This window comes from Cataglyphis hispanica, chromosome 1, assembly GCF_021464435.1.
Source record: "Cataglyphis hispanica isolate Lineage 1 chromosome 1, ULB_Chis1_1.0, whole genome shotgun sequence".
Taxonomy (NCBI): Eukaryota; Metazoa; Arthropoda; class Insecta; order Hymenoptera; family Formicidae; genus Cataglyphis; species Cataglyphis hispanica.
Genome location: NC_065954.1, coordinates 688,000 through 711,932, shown reverse-complemented (window position 1 = coordinate 711,932; position 23,933 = coordinate 688,000). Strand labels below are relative to the sequence as shown.

Sequence of the window (23,933 nt, the reverse complement as noted above, 5' to 3'; positions counted from 1 at the left end):
ATACAGAGTGTCCGGAATCAATCGCGTCACACCCGTCGTGTGCAGGTAGAACAGGTAAATCTGAAAAGAAAAGTCCTGTACCATTTTTTTTATAACGCTTAATAAAAAAGTTATGATTGAGTGAATTCTGGCCTATCATCGCCAATCTTTAGCCGAGCGCACGTCGGTGATTCGCACGCCTAGTAGTGTGCGTGAGCGCTTAGTTGTACAGTGGCGCAACATACCAGGCGTGCGGCTCACTGACGTGCGTCCAACTAAAGATAGGCCATGATAGGATGATCAGACTTCACTCAATAATAACTCTTTTATTAAATGTTATAGAAAATGCTACAAGACTTTTCTCCTCAGTTTTACTTGCTCTACTTGCACACGACGGGTGATGCGATTGACTCCGGACACCCTGTATATATATGTAACATCTAAAAATGTGTATGGATTCATGCACAGATGCCAATTTTTAGACGCGCCACACGGCAAATCGCAGTGGAAGGGATACATACACAAGCATAACTGTGTACATGTGATGTCCAGAATGGCTGTGCATCACATGTACACAATTATGCTTGTGTATGTATCCCTTTCACTACGATTTGCTATGTGGCGCGTCTCAAAATTGGCATCTCTGGATGTATGATATCACCGGTGACGTCATTTTTAGTCTTGATGAAACAGTGCTTCAGTCAATCGTTGACGGCCAATGTACAACAACGTATCTTCTTTAGAGTAGTGCATTGTGTTATTTCACATGTGTGTATCATTTTTATAATAATCATTTATAATAATTTCATATATATATATATATATATATATATATATATATATATATATAAACATGCATTTTGGTTATCTATTTGTTTTGAAAAAAGAAAATCTTATTTTTTTTATAATAATTTTTCGTAACGTATCATTTCTTGTATTAAGGATTACTATTTAAAAGTTATAATTATTATTAACCGATAATTGCATTAAACTCTTACAAATATATTGAAACATTAATATTATAATAATATTTTTAAATGATCTTTATATTGTCAAAAAGCTTATTATTGTCAGTTATTATAATAATTTTTTTTTATAACTTTTGATTGTAAAAAAAATCACATATAGATATAATCAGATTTATTGAGATTATAATTAATATACGATATGTGTATAAAATATAAATTATATTACACTTGTTTATTAAAATATATTAGATATATTGTCGCATACACATACTCTATTAATTTTATTTTATTTAATATTTCTCTCAACTCTGTAAAATTATATATATAATAAAAAAGGCAAAAACTAGTTTAAACTTACTTCTACAAGTTATAACAAATTGAATAATTTAAGAAACATAGGAGAGTTGATAATTTATATAATGTAATACGATAAAAATGTAAAAGTATAAATATACAATTATAAAATGGAAGGTTATATATGAGCACAAAATATTGCGTGTGTGCGTTAATATGATAAAATATAATCGACGACGATTGTATAGAAGATAATTTGTCTCGTCTTTGTGTGAGCGAGTGAACATTAAACAAGGAGTTATCGAGGTGATAGATACGACTCAATCTTAACCGAAATCGTTTTAATAAATTTTTTACTCGTACCTTATACGTAATTCTTTTGTGTTCTGGATATTTAAAAATAACCTGTGACTACAGTGACGCTTATTTATTCGTAGCACCGCTTTCTTTGTCGATGTTTCGTTATATTTTTGTAATGCCAAATTTTCGTTGATTATCATTAATTTTAATATTTCTCAATAGCGTAATTATTATTTTTTATGTATGATGTATATTTATCTCTCTATCTCTGTTTTATTTTTATGAAAATTTTAAATTTTTTTCAAAATGCACATGTAATTGAAACAATGTGCAAAGTGTTTTATATATTTTTTATGTCTGGTAAAGTTTTTATCACAAAAACATTAATCCTTTAATTTTTTCTTCACAGCAAGTATTAATTCGACACACACAAACACATTGACTAAAATCTTTTTTATTATAATTATAATATAATCGTAAAATTATATTTAATTATTTTTTTTATTTCAATTAAGAAATTTTTAGATATAACATCATTATAGTTATTATGGATAGAAAATTTAATAGAATTTATAAGATCATTAATGATCTTATAAGTGCTGATTTTATCCTATATTTAACCATAATTGAATTTAAATTCAATAAAATGGGAGTTAAATGTTACATTAATAAAATTTAATAAAGAGAAATTGATAAGAAATTGCAGAATTAAAATAACTTCTGATTGGTTTCATGACTTTTTCAATGAAAGAAAGTAAATTCAACGATCTTTACGCACTATCGATCGCCGAACAAACTTACAGGGTGTGTCAACATGTTTCATTGAAGGATACTTTATAATAGAATGCTGTTGTTTATTTGTGATATTTGTGGATTTGAAAAAACGCACAATTAAATATTGCATAAATGCTTATACAATAATAATATTTTTGAAAAAATTTCAATCTCTCTTTCAATAACTGCTTATTGAGAGATTGGAATTCTTTCAAAAAATATTATCTATTTATTTTTAATAATATTATTCATATTATCTACATTAATTATTTATCTTTTATACATATTAAATTTTGTATGGTTCATCAAAAGAAAAGCGATATATAAAACTTTCAAAATATAAATGCGGAATTTGGGATTTTGGGAATTTGGGAAATATAAAACGCATACACATACGCACACATTTTTCTCTCTCTCTTTCTTTCTCTTCCCCCTCCTATCACTTTCTTTCCCAAATTCCGCATTTATATTTTGAAAGTTTTATATATCGCTTTTCTTTTGATGAGCCATACGAAATTTAATATGTATAAAAGATAAATAATTAATGTAGATAATATGAATAATATTATTAAAAATAAATAGATAATATTTTTTGAAAGAAAGAGAGAGAGAAAAAATGTGTGCGCATGTGTGCGCACACATACGCACACATTTTTTCTCTCTCTCTCTTTCTTTCTCTTCCCCCTCCTATCACTTTCTTTCCGAGATTCTTTCTTTCCGAGATTTACCGAGATTCTGTTCAGCACACGCGCGCGTGCTGAATAGGATCTCGGTAAATATATAAAAATAAAAATATAATATATAAAAATTATTTTTTATTTTTTCAGAATTGAAAAAATAAGGCAACAATGTCTCATTCCGTGACAATTAGAACACAAACGGTGACGGCTAGTTCATCAACGATTGTCATCAACACAGGCTATTTAAAAAGTTGGGGCGGTATTTTAAAGTTTTTACAATTGGTATGTGCCCTTCTTATTACTTTCATTTATTATCTCTTCGATTATTATTTTCATTATGATAAAGTAAAGTATCTCTTAATACATTTTAAAATAAAATATTTGCTTTAATTAATTAGAAATGACTAATTTTTTTTAACTCAACTAGAACAATATAATTCATAATTAATAACATATAATTCTGAACACAAATAATTTCAAAGTTTGACAATTTTTATCCTGTGCATATTTAATTAAATTGAATATTTAAATAAAGAAATCGATATACTGTTAGCTAAGTGTACATAATTTACGAAAGATTCAGGTAATCTTTAGATGGTATTCGCGCGCGCTCTCTTGAATATTGCTTTCGGCTTTATTTGCACATATTTATTATGATCATGGTATCAGTAATGTGAATTCTAAAATATTTCATTATACTTATATTAATAATATATTTTGTTAGTCTTATTAGAATACAATTAGTACAATTATAATTATTACATTAGTATATATAATTAATATATAATTATGAAAATTTTTATAGAAATAAATATTATATGTATATATAATTTCCATTTTTTACCAACAGGCGCTGGGCATAGTTTGCGTAGGGATTATTGGTAACGAATTTAATACTTATCCTTCTCGGACTACGCCAGAGTGTTTCTTTCTTGTCATAACGATTACTTTTATGATTAACACTTTCATTCTTCTTCTCAGTTGTTTGATGTCTCTTTCTACTGCATCTATCATATCTAAAACGATCTACGTAAGTACTTTTAAACATACATATACATATGTACAATAATTATAATATTTTATACTACAAAATTACATGAAAAATCACCTCCATTTTGCTTGTACTACGATTTATAATACATCTTACGTCCTGTATGTATATTTCCCATATACATATACGCATTTATATAAATGCATTACATACATATAACTTATTTAATTTATAGATTATTTGTACATTGCTCAATAAGTGAGGAACAATCATTAACAAGAAATGATTGTTAAACTGCATTAAAATTTGTTCAAATAAATCAAACCATAAAATTTAAGAAAATAATTGTTTTGATCTAAATTTATTACAATTTTATGTTTATTGACATTAAAGATTTGAAACTTTCAGGAACTCCTTTATCATTCCATTGCATTTGGATTATTACTTGCGGCTTCATTGACGCTAATGGTGCACATCAATAATAATAGGCGTTATAACTACGAATTGTTATTAGGCGCATCTGTAAGTACAATTTTATATTCATAAAAAATAGCATTCTTAGTTCATACAAAAAATTAAAATTATAATACAATTATAAAGCAATATTAATATAGAGCAATATTAATAATATTATATATAATAATATTTTATTTAAATCATCAATTTCTACATTACAAATTGTTGCAATTAGAGTTAACTAACAGTTAACTAACAGTTAACTTTCAATGTAAATTTTTAATTGTGAAATCATGAAAGATGAGTCATTAAATTCGCGTACGCTCTATGTATTAATTATATAAGTTAAAATTTATATTTAATATAAATTTAAGAAATGATATAAATATAAATTTTATATTTACATATATAGGATGTCTCGGAACTGATGATATAAGCGGAAAAGAGGTGATTTTATATAAAAAAAAAGTCGAAAATATAAGGTAACATTTTTTTTATACAAAGCTTTTATATAAAGCTGTTTTTTAAGAAAAACGACTTTAAATATTCGTCAGATATGCGAGCTATGTCTGGTTTTAACTAAGCTTATACATTACCCTTGCACACATTTGTATTTACAAACAATGTTAATATTAAAGGATATTTCAGAGATACATAATTAGTCAAGATGTGTTTACTTTTTAAAAATTTTGTTTTATTAATTTAAAAATTGTTGAAAGTGTTGTCTGTTTTGCCGTATACATATTATGCCTTTCGTATTAAATTTGTACGAATTCCACCTTATTTTATGTTTTTAAGAATTCGAAAGCTAAACTTATTTTATAATGAACTTGGTTGAAACCAGATATAACACACATATCTGACCAAAACCTTTTTCTCAAAAACGAAGCCTTGTATAAAAAAAATATTATTCTACATTTTCGACTTTTTTTTTCATATAGAATCACTTTCTTCCCGCTTATACTACCAGTTTCGAGATATATGTAATAATAAATTTATATTTATATATAACATATACTAGATTATATTGTATGAGAATAATTTATTGATTTATATATTGATTTTTATTTAGATTTGCGGTCTAGTAAATACCGGTTTCTATCTCTTCAGCACGATTCTTGCCCTTCGTACTTATAGAGGATTTTAAGCTATTCAATTATACGACAGCGATTTTAAAAAAATGGCTTTTATCATATTTGATTTTTACAAGCCAAATTTGTATAAGAATTTGTATAAGAATTTTATTTAATTAAATTAATATATGTATATGCACATGTGTATATAAGCTGCACATATAATATAATAAATTTTGATTCTGTCTAATATGTTGCATAAAAGAGTGAAAAATATTTTTCCGTTTTATATATTTCATAAATCTTCGAGACAGTATTCTTATTCTTTTCATTTTTATTGATAATCATTGATCTGTAGACAAAATTACAAAACTTTAATGCTCGTTAAAATGTCATCTAGTTATTTATTTTAATTTACGTATATAAAAGATTTATACATTTAGAAAATTGTTTTTCTTTTTCTCATAATATAAATAGCGAAAAGTATACGATTTCTCTTTACATTATTTAAAATTTCAATTTGTCTGAATTTCTTATTGTATATGTTTTATATCGAAATGCGCATTTATTACATTCTTGATTTATATAACTCACTTTATATATTTCAATGCTTGATTGTGATTTTTACTAATACTTTTATGGAATACATACTTAATGTAGATATATTTATTTTATGCGTGTATATAATATTTATATAATATTTATATAATATTTATGTTTGATAAATGGATAATTAAATATGTATGATTTAATTTTCACTAGGATTTAAACAGAATCGAACAAATTTGACATAGTTGATAAATCATAAATTGATCAATCAATTATACATATATATATATATATATATATATATATATACATATATATGTATATATAGATTTAAATTATAAATCATTATGTTATTTTTATTTCTTCTCTGTATGTTATTGGAAACATTATCAAAGTGACAATACAAAATTCTTTTCCTCATAGATAATAAGTTTTCCAAATTACGTATTAGGTTTTTCCGTACATTTTATGTATAATGAAAAATAAAACATATTTTGAAATATAACATTGCTATTTGATAAAACATGCTCATTATTCTAAAAGCCTTTAAAATATTTTTATAATTGTCCGTAAATATTTAGAATTATAATAAATAACTTTATAAATTCTATTTGTGTGTTAAAGATATTTATAGATTCTCTTGAGAGAATAGACATAATATTACCAATAATTTTATTCATTTGTATCAATGTCAATTTTTAAACAATTATTATTCTTACTTTTCTTCTCAGCTCGATTGTTCATTTCAAATATCAAATAAATTTAATAATTGTATGATTTTTTCGGAGCATTTCAATAGTTTTCAAGTTATAAACAATTAAAAAAAAGGATTTTCACAAATTAAATTTTATGGAGCGCTAAAATGTTGATAAATTTATATTTTTTATACATATAGTAAATGTTTTATATACATATAGTAAATTTTGGATAAAATTTACTTTAATAAAAATTTAATTTATCATTAGTTACAAAAGGTATATACATAAAATGAAAATCTTTCTATGATGATTTAAATCTTTCTCGATATTTTTGCTAAAAAAAAATTAATTCAAAATTGGTTAGAAAATTTGCTATTAAAAGAATATTTAGTAATTTTGGGACGTTATGTACACACAAATTAGTGTCTTTTCTTTGTATAATGATAATTATATTAAACTTTACCATACTCGATTTATATTACATTAGTTTATTTTAATTTGGATATCTAAAATACACTAAAATGTTAATTATTTTCCTGAAATTTACAATAAAGAGATTATGAAAACAAACATTATAAACATGTAAATATATGTAAAATTTTGTTAAATTCAATCACTTTTATATTCACTCGTGTTGTAAGATAGAAGCAATAAAATAAAATAAAATTATAAAACCTTAAAACAAGTATGAGAGATATCTTTTTTTTTTAATTCTTTGTTTCCTCTTGCTACAGAGTCACTTGACAAAACGTTCTGAATTTGTAGCACGTGCCAGAAATAGACAGTAATTTCCCTTGCGTCGAATACTATACGGGGGAGTTGCAACACATTCAAACTGTGTAGATGCCTACATCCTCAGTCTGTTTAAAACTATCGTCGATCATAGTCGTGTCCGCCGTGTTTTTCTAAAAATTTCTCTCAGGGAGAACACAAAAATCCACAATTAAATTTTAAATTTTTTATTTGAATCTGTAAGTACGTATAATATTATTTTAAAATTACTTTTTAATACGTCGCAAATTTTCCATTAATCAGCTTTTTACATTTTTAAATTTGATTTAATCTTATATTCAATTTTTAAAAATGTCTTTTTTAATTTAATAAAAAAATATAATTTATTATGTATCAAATTTATTGTGTAAAATATGCTTTAATATTTACAATAATAAAATTATCTAAAAAAATTATTTTATTTTATAAATAAAAGTAAACAATTTTAACATTCTAATGATAAATCATTTTTTATAGATTGATAGATAGAGAGAGAGAGAGAGAGAGAGAGAGAGAGAGAGAGAGAGAGAGAGAGAGAGAACATATAAATATTGACAATGAGTAAAAGGTTTAATAAAAAATACCGATTTATATAAACAACACGTGCATTAAAATAATTGTTTGCAATATATTGTAGAATCATGGGTATAAATAATAGATCGGTTATCTCTCCTCTCAGAATGTCTTCTGGTACGCACGGTGCGGGTGGTGTCAGTTGCTGCTGTTTCAGATGTTGCACGTGCATACATATAGAATTTTTTAAATCCTTACCAGGAATTGTAAAAATTATGGAAACGGTAAGTAATTATAATGGCATACATTATCTAATGAAATATGAGAAAAACAAGTAAAACATTGTGCAAATTAGAAAGTTGCACATTGCTTCCTCATAATTTGATTTTCTTTCCTCCATAATATCAGTAATCGTAATTACAAATATGTCCAAATTCAACACCAAGCATCGTTTAATAATACTTTATTCATGTAAAAATATTTAGCCCGATATCTCGAAATTTGCGAAAGTTAGAGCAATCGTATCACCCTTTTTTGGAAAAATCCAAAATTTCGAAAGATGAACTTTCACTAATTCTCATCAAATTCAATATCAACTATACTTTAACAATACTCTATTTCTTTAACGATACTCTATTCATGTAAAAATATTTAGCCCGATATCATGTAGTGATTTTTCGAAATCGTACTTCATTCTGTGATCATTGCACACTTCCATAAGTATGCCAATCCTTTTACTAATTTCATAAATTATTCGTCGGTCGTTTTCAAATAAAATCGCGAATTTGTTGAATATTTTCAAGTATATCAAATTTGTAATTTTTTCTCAACCTTCACAAAAAATTTATGCTATTTACATACTTAAGATTTCGATAATATATTCTTATCAAACTATACATGTAATCTGCACAAAATTACAAGCTAGTTTAACATGTTCATGCGATAAATACTTAATAATTATGCGTTGCGTAATTGAGACAGGCACCTTTTGTTTATTCATCGGGCTTATTATTAAACAAACGATTATAGATACAAATGCGCACCTTAGAGCGCGTCTAGACATGTGTCTATCAATAGCCCACTTTTGTTACAGCAACGAGTATTAAAATATCTTGCTCCTGCTCAAAAAGTCTCGTTCATATTTGATCGACCTACGTAAATATAAATATTATATATATATATATATATATATATATATATATATATATATATACATATACAGGATGTGTCAAAAGTCTGGATACACTCAAATATCTCGTAAACGTTACAGTTTCGATAAAAAATTTCAGACAAAAATTGTAAGGCTTAAAAAGACGCATTTAATAACAGTATTAATTTGACCATAAGTGGCATTGCCAAAGTCAGGTCAAGGGCAATTTAAAATTTTTAAATGAAAGCCTCCATTTTTTATTGCATATTCTTGTAGCATATTCTTGAGAGCTTTCCAAAACACTATAATAAAGTATTTTTTCATTAAGAATTTTTTGAGTTATTTTGTATCTTAATCTGATATATTTTGGTATAAAATATAAAATATCTCGAAAATTATTATATTTAGTATTCGATAATTATATCGTCATACTTTTATGTACAGAATAATAAGATGAATCAAATGATGTAAAGAAAAAATAAATAATTGTTATAAAAAAATATATTGCAAATAATTGCATACTTTTTTTAAAAACAATTATTTTCTGTACACCATTTGATTCATCTTATTATTCTGTACATAATAGTATTACGATATAATTATCGAACACTAAATAATTTTCAAGATATTTTATACTTTATATTAATAAAATATGTCAGATTAAAATACAAAATAACTCAAAAAATTCTTAATGAAAAAATACTTTATTATAGTGTTTTGAAAAGTTCTTAAGAATATGTTACAAGAATATAATGGGGCAATAAAAAATGGGGGTTTCCATTTAAAAATTATAAGGTGACCTTGACTTGACTTTTGCCACCTATGCTCAAATTAATATTGTCATTAAATGCGTCTTTTTAAGCCTTACAACTTTTGTTTGAAATATTTTTCTCTAAAATGTAACGTTTACGAGATATTTGAGTATATCCAGACTTTTGACACACTCTGTATATACAGGGTGGTTCCAAACGTTCCAGCCAGACTTTGAGATCTTCTAGGAAATTTAATTCTGAGCAAAAACTTTCGTATAAACATGGATCGAAAAATGCTTCCTTAAGAAGTTATCGCTCAAAAACCTCTAATAAAGGAAGAACAAAAGGTGAAAAGAAAATAAAATAAAAAGAAAATGAAACTTAAAAGGAAGAGCAAAAAGTGAAAAGAAAATGAAATAAAAAGAAAATGAAACTTAATAAATTTCTTGAAAAACAATAAAAATAAAAATCTTTTTCTTTTATGAAAATAAAATAATGTTTTTAAACTAAAGTAGCACGTAATAATAGAAAATGAATAAAGACGTGAAAAAAACTAACTGTTCTCAAAATTGTAATTAACGTACCGTATTACATATGCGCATCTATATAATATGTAACAAATATAATATAATGCGCATCTATATAATAAGTAACAAAAGCACTTTTTGTACATTTGAAACTGGTTCTATCAAAATCTATGGAACGTACAACAATCATTTTGATCTCATTTGAAAGATAATTTAATTTTCTACAACGTTTCGGTACTTTTTGTTTAAAGAAGTTCCATGATATTTGGAAAAATGTGTAAAATAATCACGATTTCAGAGGTTTTTGAGCGATAACTTCTTAAGAAAGAAATTTTTCGACCCATGTTTATAGGAAATTTTTTGTTCAAAATTAAATTTCCTATAAGATCTCAAAGTCTGGCTGGAACGTTCCATAAGAGTGGCCCACGTAAGTGTTACAAGACAATATCTCTGAAAATATTTGTCGGATCAAAAAATTGTTCATGACAAATTTTATGGATTCAAGGGATCTTTCTAACTATATAAACATCAAGTTATTCCCGCTCCCCTTTTAAGAGGGACGGGTAATAAATTCATAATTTCAAATGGAATCCCTTATAAATGATTATATATTTGGATTCTATAGGAAAAAACAAGCAACTTTTATCTGAAACATTTTTCTGAAAAATGCTTTTATTAAAAGTTATGAACGTTTAAACTTTAAAATAAAGGGTACTCAAATTAATGAATAAAATCATAAATTAAATGAAAGACTTCACAGTTTTTTATTTTTTTTTAATTTATTAAATGTTCAAACTGTTGTCCATTTTCATCTATGCATTTATTAATTTTTTCTACAAAATTTTATCTAACACGTATTCTTTTAAACCAAATATTTGGTAATAGATGGATAGGTCGAGGAGGTCCTGTTCAATGGCCGCCTCGTTCACCTGATCTTACACCTTTAGACTATTTTTTATAGAGATATGTCAAAGAAAAAGTTATGTCTCAACCATCTACGATGATAGAAAACTTAAAACAAAGAATACATTATGTTTGCGCTAGCGTAACCGTAGATATGTTGTTTAGAGTTAGACAAAATTTTGTAGAAAGAATTAATAAATGCATAGATAAAAACGAATAACAGTTCGAACATTTAATAAATTTAAAAAAATGAAAAACTACGAAGTCTTAATTAATTTATGATTTTATTCATTAATTTGAGTACCTTCTATTTTAAAGTTTAAACGTTCATAACGTTTGATAGAAACATTTTTCAGAAAAATGTTTCAGATAAAAGTTGTTTGTTTTTTTCTGTAGAATCCAAATATGTAACCATTTGAAATTATGAATTTACCACCCGCCCCCCTTAAAAGGGGGCAACTTGATGTTTATATAGTTAGAAAGACCTCTTGAATTCATGAAACTTTGTCATGAACAATTTTTCGATCTGACAAATATTTTCTGAGATATTGCCTTATAACACTTTACGTGAGCCACCCTGTATATATATATATATATATATATATATATATATATATATATATATATATATATAAGTATAGGTATATTATACACACGCACATACACACGTACACGCACGCACGCATGCGCACACGCGCATATATGTATATGTGTATATACCCATATCTATAGAATGTCCCACCAAAAGTTGCCATCTCCTTTTATCTTTTAAACTAAAAGAGATAGATTATAATAAATATATATATCAAATTATAAATGATTCAAATTGAATTCTATTGTGAGTATAGTGGTTGCTTTCAAAAGTTATTTGTGCCCTATTGTTCGATTAATCCTTAACGTGCACACTTCAGCAGAATTACGTAACGGTGGGGTTGTTTCAGCTGCCACTATTAAATGCTTGCTGCAATGAAGCTATTTGAATTTTTGATTTGAGAAAATTACATAATAACTTTGACACATCCTTCTATACGACGGAATTGTGTTTTTACATAAAATTTGATTTTGAATATGAAAAAAATTTCCCCAAAAGTCTCCAAAATTCGATATAATGTATCATTGTATAAATATCTTACATATTATACGAGTTTTATCGATTTGAAATATCACGTGCAATGTCTACTTTTTCATTTTCTGCCCTGCGATACGACTAATTTCTAACTCGTGCATCAGAGATTGATTTATATCATGTTGTCATTTTATCATAATATTCAATTTGAAGTTAAACTATATCGCAAGGCTGAAAATGAAAAAGTAGACATTGCTCGTGATATTTCAAATCAATAAAACTCGTATAATATGTATAACATTTACATTATTGTTGTATTCGTTTCAAACAGTGCTAACTTTTGTCATATCAAAATATTCACATTATTATAATAAAATTATGCATATCTCCCCGTTCATTAATAGATAACCACTTTTGGAAGTAACCACTATGCTCAATAGTGTTAAGTTTCAACTATTTAATTTGATATATATTTGATATGGTCTATTTCTTTTAGTTTAAAAGATGAAAGAAGGTGGCCACTTTTGGTGAGATCATGTTAAAATTAAAAACATCTATATACATTATTATTATTATAAATACATATGTAGGTAATGTTCCTGCACCTTTTTGTGCTGTATGGGTTATATGTATAGTCAAAAACATTTAAAAATTATAATGTAACTTTATGATGTAATATTCACAACCTAACAGAACTATATAAATATTAAATCAATGTGTTAAATTTTAATTTTATTATAGTTATGTTCTTAATATATCAATGATATTACATTATATAATTGTTACAATTAAATATATAATTGCTACATAACATTATTGCTTTCTTAAGTGAAAAATTAAAAGGAACGAGTATATTGTAATCCTGTAGTATTATTGGTTATATTTGGTTACACTGAGTTATGTAACCGTTATAACTTAATTATAAAACTGTGTTTGCTAGAATATATATAATTTAATTTTTTAATTTAATTTAATTTAATTTAATAATCCAATTTAATTTTAGATGATCAGTGGATTAATACAAAGCTTGCTCATCAATTATGGTTTAAAATATAGTTCATCTATTGGTTCAGCTTTTGAGGGATCATTGACCGCGGCATCTGCTTGCTTCCTAACTTCTGCTTTATTACTTGCTTGTTACACAATTTCTGAAAAGACTTACAGATTAATTCGATCATCATTGTTTGTATGTATATATACATATTTATCTATTTCAAATATATATAATATATATAGTATATATAAGTGACAAAATATTATAACAAAAAAAAAAGATTACACTTGCAATATTTTAAATATTTTAATCTCTTTATATCTATTCTCTTGTGTATATGCATATCACTCATGTTTATGGAGAAAACATTATAATAAATATAAATGATGAATTAATTTTATTAATCCTTTAATTTGCTAAAAATTATGTATATTTTTTGTACATATTTTTATACATATTTTTTTTTATTAAAATATTAGGAGATAATGTTCAACTCTTTAGCCTGCTTCCTGTATTTAAGCTCAGCATCCTATTTAGCATTTGCTACAAAATTATACCTAATGCCTGAGTATTATGTGAGACCCGGTTTCGACGTTTATCCTGCTATGACAGCTGTTTATGTAAGTTGATTATTGCATTAACAAATCATTCAATGCTTTCACTGATATGCGTCATTATTTTTGTTTTCATACATTATAATACAAGAAGAATAGTATAATTTTTGTTAAATAAGCCTAAATGTAACATATGTCTGCGCTGAACATTAAACCAAAATTACATTAATAAAATTACATTATAAAAGAATATAATGTTGATTCTATGAAAGAAAAACATTTGATCATATTATGTAGTATTTTATTCGAAGAAATATTAAAAGTAAACAATTTATATTGCAGATCTTAAGTGGTATTGTGGGAGTATTGCATGGAGCAGATGCATATTTATCCTTCACACATTACAAAACTGGAAGATAAATTATGATATTATGCCAACAGTATAATTTTGTGAATAAAAGTGACAATTATATAAATACTAGACAACCCTAGACAAACATTCTATTCAGACAAACACAAATCATATCGAAGAATAGAATCAAATAAAAATCAAAAAGACTTTGTTTTTATCATATAATATAATTATTTTTTTTAATAATTAATATAAATAAATACATTTAGATTAAATTACATAAGAAAATTGTTCCCCCTCATATAGATTTGTCTATTAATAATAATTGTCTTTTAATTATATTAATAAAAAATATATAAAACAAGTATTCAGTATAGTACTCTTTTACATATATTTTACATATATTTTACATAATTCAGATGCTGCTTCGCACGTTGAGAGATAAGAATAAAAAAGAAATAGAAATAAAAAAGCGTGCCAAAATTCCGCCATCTTGTTTAATTTAAACGAATATGAAAACAAATATTCGGGCAAGAAAGAGTTTTAATGAAAGATCGTTCATGTGTAATGACAATTATAGTGAATATATTTTTAAGAAATAATAAAACAATCATATAAATTTATATAAACATATAAATATAATTAAACAAATATAACACGCATAACAATGTAACACGTATAAGAATAAACATATATAAGCTATGATAAAAATTAAATTATTTTTTATTTGTAAATTTTGTCATTTTTTTATATTTTACTCTATTATTTCCTGCTGAAATTTTTTTGTTAATTAATCGAACTCTTATGTATGTTCTTGTTCTAATTAAACATAATAGAATCTCGCGCGGAATTATTATATTTTTTATTTTTTTTTAACTATCTGCTACTGTTTTAAATATCCATGGATTCTTCCGTATGAAGGATCCATGGTAACCTTGAAATTCTTCATCCATTATTTTTGCTACTTTATAAATCTGCAGGACTTATAATTTTTCTTCTAGAGATGTAATTAATCCAGTCATTTTCTGAATTAACTAACATCTCAGTAGGATTGCTTAAATTTTTATATTTATTTACAAATTTAAAAGCGGCATAACCCGCGATATATTTTAGGCCTTCTTTTTCTATGATGTCCACAACTTTTTCTAAATTTTCTAGTTGGCTTAATAATTTCGTTGACGTTTTCTTTACAAAATATTTTCCATTTCGCAATCATTTCTTGATTTTTTGGAAATGAAAAATATTTTACATTTTTGTTTTTTGTGACGTATTTTTTTACGTACTTTTTAAACAAACACGACGGCATTATGAAAAGTATTTTTTTACGATATTACGTTCACGAAACTACTACAAACTATGCCTAAAGCGGGAAGCACACACTTTTGCATAAGCGCATAACTATAAGCATAAGGAAATTGATTGGTTCATTTCCTTATGCATATATTTGTGGACCAATCAATTTCTTTATGTTTATTGTTATGCGCTTATGCAAAAGTGTGTGCTCCTCGCTTAAGCGGGGAGCACACACTTTTGCATAAGCGCATAACAATAAGCATAAGGAAATTGATTGGTTCATTTTCTTATGCATACATTTGTGGACCAATCAATTTCTTTATGTTTATTGTTATGCGCTTATGCAAAAGTGTGTGCTCCCCGCTTTAACCTATGTATCATAACACTGGCCTAATTTACATCGTGAAATCGTTGGTATGCGTATTAAGTTTAATACGCACTAATGCTTTAATACGGGTGCGTTTACATTGAACATGATCGAAAAGACTAAAGTAGAAAAAATAACATTAATATAATTCATGTCGATTGCTTTCTAGTTAAGTTTAGCATATAATATCAATTATTATAGAAGTTATGTTTCATGCTACATTCCCTTCAAAACTCCAAGCTGTTTTATGCGTTTACATCGTCATTTGCATCATTTGATACACGTATCAGTTTAGTACCATACTCTTGCTTAGTTCGTTTGTATCAAGTTGATCCGGCTGTGCTTACATCGTGCATATTAAATTATTTAATACGAATTTAATACGAATATAGTACCTGATACGCGTATCAAATGCACGATGTAAACTAAGCCACTATTTCGTTTACATTTATCGTCACGTTGCTATTTCGCGCGGTGATTTTGCAAGTTGCCGAAAATTTGGTGCGCAGAATGTGACGAAAATTCGAGAAGATAACACACCTTTTTCTTTCTTTCTTTCTTCTGTGTGGCACTTAGAGGTACTCTAGGAATCCGCCCACACGCCAGTTGGTGCTCGAGCTGCCTGACATCCGTGGAATTTCGATGAGAGTGTATCGCATTTTTTTACGGCAGTTAATGGGTTCCTAGAAGGGCGATGTAATATATAACTTTTAGTTATTTGTTTTATTGGATGTAAGTGATTTATATGTTGAGCCTAGCCTTAGTGACGAATTTATGTAGTGTCAAAAATAATTTAGTATTTTTAGAAAACACTATAGACGGGATGTCCAAGTCCACCAATGAGTCAGCACGGTAAAGATCAGAAATTAAGGATCCAATGCTCCACTAGAAGCGAACAATCAAAAAATATATGATTTATAGTCTGTTTCCCGTCCACATGCATAGGCCGCGTCGGAAATGATGTTTTATCCATATATTGACGCAGACATGAAACGATCTGAGTCTGGACATGAAAACGATCACCGGTCTGGTTCCCCCGAAGCCTCATACCATGGAGGAGCCCCAATATTTTTTCGATTTTGTTGAAGTATCTGCCCCCCTTACTCTCAGTTTTAATGTTAGTTGCGTCAGCTTTCGCATCTTTTTTGAAGCGGGAGTAAAGGTTGGTGTAATGGCATTTGGCTATTATGAGAGAATCTGGGAAAAGCAAGGCTTCCTTCGCAGTAACATCTCGTTACCCGGATTGCCCTTATGCCGGGATCCAGTAAAGGCCAACCCGTCGGCCTGATTTGTTAAAAGAAAAAAATATGGATTTAATTCTGTACACCGCCGGGTGTAAATTGCCCTTATAGTCCGCGGAGGAGAGACTATTCAAGACACTCAGAAAAATGATGGCCCTGGGGAGATCAAGCTTTATGATCTGTTGTAGGGCACATTCCAGGGCCAAAAGTTCCGCATCGTAAATTGATGAATAATCACTCAGACGAGTTTTAATTGTTAATTGGGGATGAGGAATAACCACCGCCCGATTTTAACCGCACCTTCCATCTCTGCCCTGGATCCGCGCGTGAATAATAAGACGTATTCTCCAAAGCGCCTTACCAAAGATTTAAAAGATCTCATGACTCTCGCACTATCTCTGATCGTGAAACCGATAGTTGTGTTTATTTCTAAGTTTAGATGATAATTCACATCAAAAGGATCAGACAGGCCAAGCCGATTCTATCCGTTTGAACAGATCAAAACCAAGCCACATAGCTTGACCTGACATAATGCAGGACCATTGAGGAGTCATTCAATGAAATGAGAAGCGGGCGAAGGATTGTGATTCGCGAGAAATAACCTTGCAAAAGTATTTGTTTTGGAGATATCGCCACTTGGCCTCGAAGAGATATTCACTGTAAAGATTCAGGACGACGTTAGTTGGCATTGTGCGCATTAAATCCAGCGCTGTACGAAGCGTACTCGAGCCTGCACATGATTGTGTATTTCTTGTTGTCCAGAGGATGAAAAACCTGGCAGCCCCAATTAAGAACGGACCGGATAATGTCCCTTTAGATCATAATTGTTGAGAGATGTACTCCTTATCTTATTCCCGTCATAGCTCTCAATAAGTTAAACCTAGGCAAAATTTTCCTTTTCGTTATGTTGATGTGAAGTCTCCATGATAAATTAGCCTCCAGCTGAATACCCAGAAAGCGAGAAGTCCTCGAAAAAAAGATTCCGTACAGGTGTACGTAAATATTGATAGTTTGCATCAAAGTGTTTAAATTCCTGGAATTCATATTCGAGAAAATTGTAAAAGAAGATTTGAAGAGGGAGATAGAAAGATTAGTCTTTCAGAAACAGAGAAAAATTACCTAGAACCAGATTCAATTGATTCTTGATATATACTATTGATGAGAACAGTATATTGTCAAATCATCTGAGTGCATAAATATCTGGACGGGGAGGGGAAGACATTTTTCGATCAAGGTGTAACGTCCTGCCAATTTTAAAAACTATATTTTAGCTAGTAATTAAGTACCGCTTTTATCCCTGCAAAATACCTATGGAATAATTATGTAATCCATTTGCTTTTATTTTAATTGTTAACTAATTTCATTAATCGCTTATCATTCTAGTTCCATATGGTTATTTAGCCTAAAACCAAATATATTTTAATCCTGTTAGTAATAATAATCGATGGCGCAAGGAATTGAGAATTCCTTAGATCGACGAATCAGGAAGCATTATTTAGAAAAGGCTAGCTGTACAGCAATGACTTTCTAGAACTAACCTGCTGATTACTTTAAGAACGAACTCGCGAGCGAGTTTCACACTCGATAATATCGATACTAATATCTAACTTTTAAGATTTTAATATTTAATCACACAGACAAATATATATATAATAATTACTCACTCTTAAATTGAGGAATAAATGCGCCGTACTTTATGGAATCATAAAACGTATATAATAATAATTTGTTGACAATATTTATAATTATTTTATCCAAAACATCACATATAAAACTTTCAATACTATATTCAATACAATTATGCTTTATAAATAATTAAAATCATATTAATTAAAACAGGTTATTATATAATGCGCGAATGCTTTCATAAAGAAATGATTTTAACAAAATTAATATGCTTTATTGTAGTATCGATCAAGCGACCATAAATATAAATTTAAGAGACTTATATTCTATGGAATCATAAATTATATACATTACATATAATACATATAAGTTATCTAAAAGATCTATTTTTTAAACTATAGAATGCCATAACTTTATATAAATTGCCAACTTATTATCAGAACTGAAATAAATAGAACAAATGATTCCATAAATTAATAAGCATAAATATTAACCATATTATTAAGGATTTTATATTATAAAATGTTAATTAAGCTGAAGAGAATGCGCATAAGAGGCCTCATATCAGTGAAACCTGATATTGCGAGCGATAAGTCGAACGGACTCGCGACGGCTACAACCACGAGCGCCGAAACTTAATAGTCAGATAAACATATCGATCGACAATTCTCAGAAGAATTGTTGTTAAAAATCTTCCTTCTCGGAAGTCCTCCACAAAATCATTCTAAAAACCTTCCAGAGCGCAACGCGTGATCTGCACACGGCCCGAAGACCCTTTGTTTCGACAGTATATAAGCCGGCGATTTCGAACCTTCGGGGCATTCAGTTCGGCATTCAGTTCGGCAGTCAATTAAGCGGCAGTCAATTAAAAAGTCTTCAACCATTCAGATCATTCACTCTTGCACTCAATTAAGAAGTCTTCAACCATTCGAATCATTTATTCTTATTTAACATTATTCATTACTAATTCATTACTATTTCGTACATTCATTACTATTCGCTCCGTATTATTCGTTCATTGTTCGCGTACTATTCACCATACCATTTCGATTAATATATTAATTATTATTACTGTCGATTCAGTGTTAAGTTGTGTAAAACTAAGGAAATAATAAAAAACTTTATGCATACGTCTGTGTACTTTTATCCGGCCTACTTCATCCACGACCGAGGTCTTAAAGGACGAGAAAGGACGAGAAGGGCCTAACAGAGTACGACCAGAACTTGAACAGAAGGAAGGATTTTCCTGCCACATCACAGTAAGTACTTGCAATTACTATAAACCCCGTCTTTCCATAAATATTAGAAACTTTATTTGAATTGACTGACAACCCCTAATATCATTTAATTACCTTTTCATCCTCTAAATAATAAGAAATCCCCTGTCAAGCATTAGCAAGTGGCTGACAGTTTCTAGTCAGTCAACTTTAATCTATTATCCTACTATTATTTAAAACACAACCATAATATCAATACTAAGTAAGATTTATAAATTCCATGCAAAATATACACTACTGTTTAAACCTGACTTAATCTTGTAACATTTTGGTCTTTTTCCCGAAAATCCATCGTTGCCGAGCGCTTATGGTGCCCCTGGCGACTCCCTCCTTTCTTTCTAAATTCTGAATATAATCCTTAAACCTCGTTGCCGAGCGCTTATGGTGCCCCTGGCGACTCCCTCCTTTCTTCATGAATTCTTTATATAACCCTTAAACCTAGTTGCCGAGCGCTGATCGAGATGCCCTGGCGGCGTTTCCTATCAATTTGAAAAAACCTCCCACAAGAAATGACAACAAGAGATTAAATTGAAATCAAATTTATTATCTAATTTTCTGAACACAACCTAATCCTTGAACCTAGTTGCCGAGCGCTAATTACGGTGCCCTGGCGACATTCGACCTCTTTTCTAAACCTTCTCTTTCTATCAGAAATTTAGAATCATAATATAATCAAGTATTGATATTAAATAAAAGACCTTATTCCTTAGACAATTCTCATAATAAATTAATTCGATCTAACTAACTCTCTATTATTTAGTGTCCACAATTTGTTAACTACCCTTAATTTCTATCATAATGTTCCTTTTCAAATCCTAATTCTCTAACTCTTACGGTTTCTAATTAATATATATATATATATATATATATATATATATATATATATATATATATATATATATCTTAAGTAACAAGCCCCTTGCATATGGTGAACCCGCAATACAAGCGGACTTGCTATAAAACGCAACCATAATCGATATCTTTCTTTTATTATAATATTAAAATTCTATTCTTTAAACTTGATTAACCTTTGAATTATATATACCTAGTTGCGTCCATATCCCTAAATACCTAGTGAAACTTCCTAGTAACCAACTAGTTCCGCGCCTACATCATTCCCCTAGATCCACTAGATTAGTCCTAGCTCTCGGCGTCCCTGGGGTATAGCCGGTGAAAGCAGGTTGCCCTATAAAAATAGAAAGCAATCTTTTTCTCATTAACTGAGGTATAGAGAGAAAAAGAGCGTCGCTGAGACGTAACAAGGCTATGTTAAAGAGCAACAGACTAAAAATGGACCTCTGCGGCAGACCGCGATTGTGCGGTCTTGCATATGAACGCCTGAGACAAACCCAGCCAGGTGACTTTCCCTTAACACCGTTTTAATAAAAGAAGTGATTTTGAAAGGGAATCAATATTTTTTAAATAGGAGTATTAGCGTTTCTGGTATGACATGATCGAACGCTCCAATCAGGTCCAGGAACAAAACGCCAGTAAACTGAAGTCGGAATGAGGAAATTCTAATTTTAGAAACATAGAGTCCCTGTAACAGAGTCTGGCCAACACGGCAGTTTTGGCAAAATTCTGCGAGAGAGATAGAAATATACGTCATCTTACTCTAAACGAACGCATGCGCATGACAGTGTTGCTACATATGGCTACATATGGAAAGTGCTGAATTGTGATCAGAAGTATATGAAGAATAATTCTGCAAAATGGGTGGGTGTGCTGCATCTTTTTTCAATAATTCCGACATCATTCTAAATATTTTTTAGATATAGATAATATAAATTTTAAATCATTTCTCATATCTGAATTTAACGATGTTCCTGCTGATCACATTTTAAATTGTCATAAATTATATTCCAAAATCAGAAGATTTATTGTTTTGCGTTTTTATAAAAAGAAAAATACCATGCTTAATAAATGGAGATATGATAGCAAATCTATGGCTATGCATAATATTTTTTCTTAATGTGCCTTTATCTTGTTTTTTCAATAATTTATTAAATTTTAAAAAATGTTTTGTTTATCATTACATGTTCTATATTTCTATTATTACATAGTTTATTATGTATTTTACAATGTTTTTAAATATAAATATTTTAATACAATAAATTACTATTATAATATTTTTATTCTTTATTTTTTTTTATCTCTTTTTATTTTTTTACTCAAACTGTCTCTTCACATGTTTCCTGTACAATAGAAATTCTTATGTATATATTGTTTTTGCTATGTTTATTTTTAATTTCAATTGTGACAATTTACTGTTATTGCATTAAAATACATAATAAACTATGTAATAATAGAAATATAGAACATGTAATGATAAATAAAACATTTTTTAAAATTTAATAAATTATTGAAAAAACAAGATAAAGGCACATTAAGAAAAAATATTATGCATAGCCATAGATTTGCTATCATACCTCCATTTATTAAGCATGGTATTTTTTATTTCCATTCAAATATCAGCGGGATCAGTTGTCAAAAAATGGCGGACCAATCAAAAATTGCTATTACGTGGCCAGACTCTGTTACAGGGATTCTATAGAAACTAAAAGAACAATACTATCAGTGCACGAGAGCCCTTTCCTGAAGCCAAATTGAAAGGAGGGAAGGATGTTGTTATTCTCTGCCCACCATTCCATTCTCTTGTAAACTAATTTTTCGAACAGTTTCAATATGTTATTGGATAAAGAGATGGGACGTAAGGCATTTTTTTTATTGTGTTTGGGGATAAATATTACAAAATATTTTTTCCAGTCCGTTGGGAATAAACATTTATGGAATATGAGATTGAACATTTTTAGAATAAAAGTATGCATTTCAGAAGGAAAACGTCTTAGTATTCGATTGAAAATTAAGTCCGCTCCGAGGCAAAGCGTAGTTTAAGGGAACTCAGAGCAGAGACAAAAAAGTATCATGAAAGAGGGATCTATGTTAGTGTGAAGAATCGATATATCATTTAGGAAAGAAAGGATACCGGCATAATTCTGATTAGAGTTAGAAATTCGGTTCATCAAGTTCGGAGGGATTATGGTATCAAACGCTTGTTTGAAGTGATCGAGAGAAATGTAATTGTTAGAGGATTCACCTCATGCTGATTTAAATGGGTTATAAAAGAAACGCATTCCCACATAGCACAGTATGTCCTATGTACATTCATTTTATGTCAATTTTATGTCCGTATATCCATGGATATAAAATGAATATCCATCGTATATCCGATTTAAGATATCCGTCAATAGGCAATATTAGGACGTCCACAGGATGTCCGATCTTGGACATCTAATCTATTATAGCATAAGATATCCATAGAATCCTAATTTGGTCGACATTATCCCAAACTCAGATTAAATGAGTCATCTCCCTTAAGCAAAATGTTAGCAGTATGATGGCAGATTGGTAGCAGATTTAATCAAAATCTGTTAAAACTGACATCAACTGCGTTTGCATTCAGCTAATGTTTTGCCAGCAGAATCTGCTAATATAATAAGTCGACAGATTGGCGGTAAAATTTGAACAAACTTTGTTGACATAACTAGGCGGCAGATTGGCGACAGAAACCGAACAGAGTTTGCTAATATAATCTGCTGATAGATTGACAGCAAAAATCAAGCAGATTCTGCAGCTTCTAGACATTTATATAAAATGGACATTTAAATGAATTTAAACATTAAAAAAATTCCAAGTAACAAAATGATAATAAATTTTGGTCACAAAATAACATAAATAATTAGACATCCTAAATTAAATCTCACGAAACCCAAAAATGATGTCAA

General features: G+C 28.5%; 2 protein-coding genes and 1 long non-coding RNA gene across 4 annotated transcripts; all 3 read left to right on the top strand.

The window, feature by feature from the left end:
• The first annotated feature begins 654 nt into the window (after positions 1 to 654).
• LOC126854645 (uncharacterized) lies at positions 655 to 5,767 on the top strand. The gene is made up of 5 exons (XM_050601580.1): positions 655 to 747; positions 3,143 to 3,277; positions 3,846 to 4,025; positions 4,395 to 4,508; positions 5,515 to 5,767. The coding sequence occupies exons 2-5, from the start codon at positions 3,164 to 3,166 to the stop codon at positions 5,587 to 5,589; spliced, it is 483 nt and encodes a 160-aa protein (XP_050457537.1). The 5' UTR covers positions 655 to 747; positions 3,143 to 3,163; the 3' UTR covers positions 5,590 to 5,767.
• A 1,847-nt stretch (positions 5,768 to 7,614) lies between these two features.
• On the top strand, positions 7,615 to 14,465 carry LOC126854604 (protein singles bar). 2 transcript variants are annotated; one of them, XM_050601537.1, is made up of 6 exons: positions 7,615 to 7,733; positions 8,011 to 8,101; positions 8,213 to 8,330; positions 13,448 to 13,630; positions 13,918 to 14,058; positions 14,335 to 14,465. In XM_050601537.1, the coding sequence occupies exons 2-6, from the start codon at positions 8,091 to 8,093 to the stop codon at positions 14,410 to 14,412; spliced, it is 531 nt and encodes a 176-aa protein (XP_050457494.1). In that variant the 5' UTR covers positions 7,615 to 7,733; positions 8,011 to 8,090; the 3' UTR covers positions 14,413 to 14,465. The 2 variants fall into 2 exon arrangements, with proteins under 2 accessions (XP_050457494.1, XP_050457486.1); XM_050601529.1 differs by having other exon boundaries at positions 8,171 to 8,330.
• Positions 14,466 to 21,416: 6,951 nt separating this feature from the next.
• LOC126854711 (uncharacterized) lies at positions 21,417 to 23,933 on the top strand. The gene is made up of 3 exons (XR_007688146.1): positions 21,417 to 21,505; positions 21,575 to 21,864; positions 22,692 to 23,933. It is a non-coding gene; the product is annotated as an uncharacterized LOC126854711 (long non-coding RNA).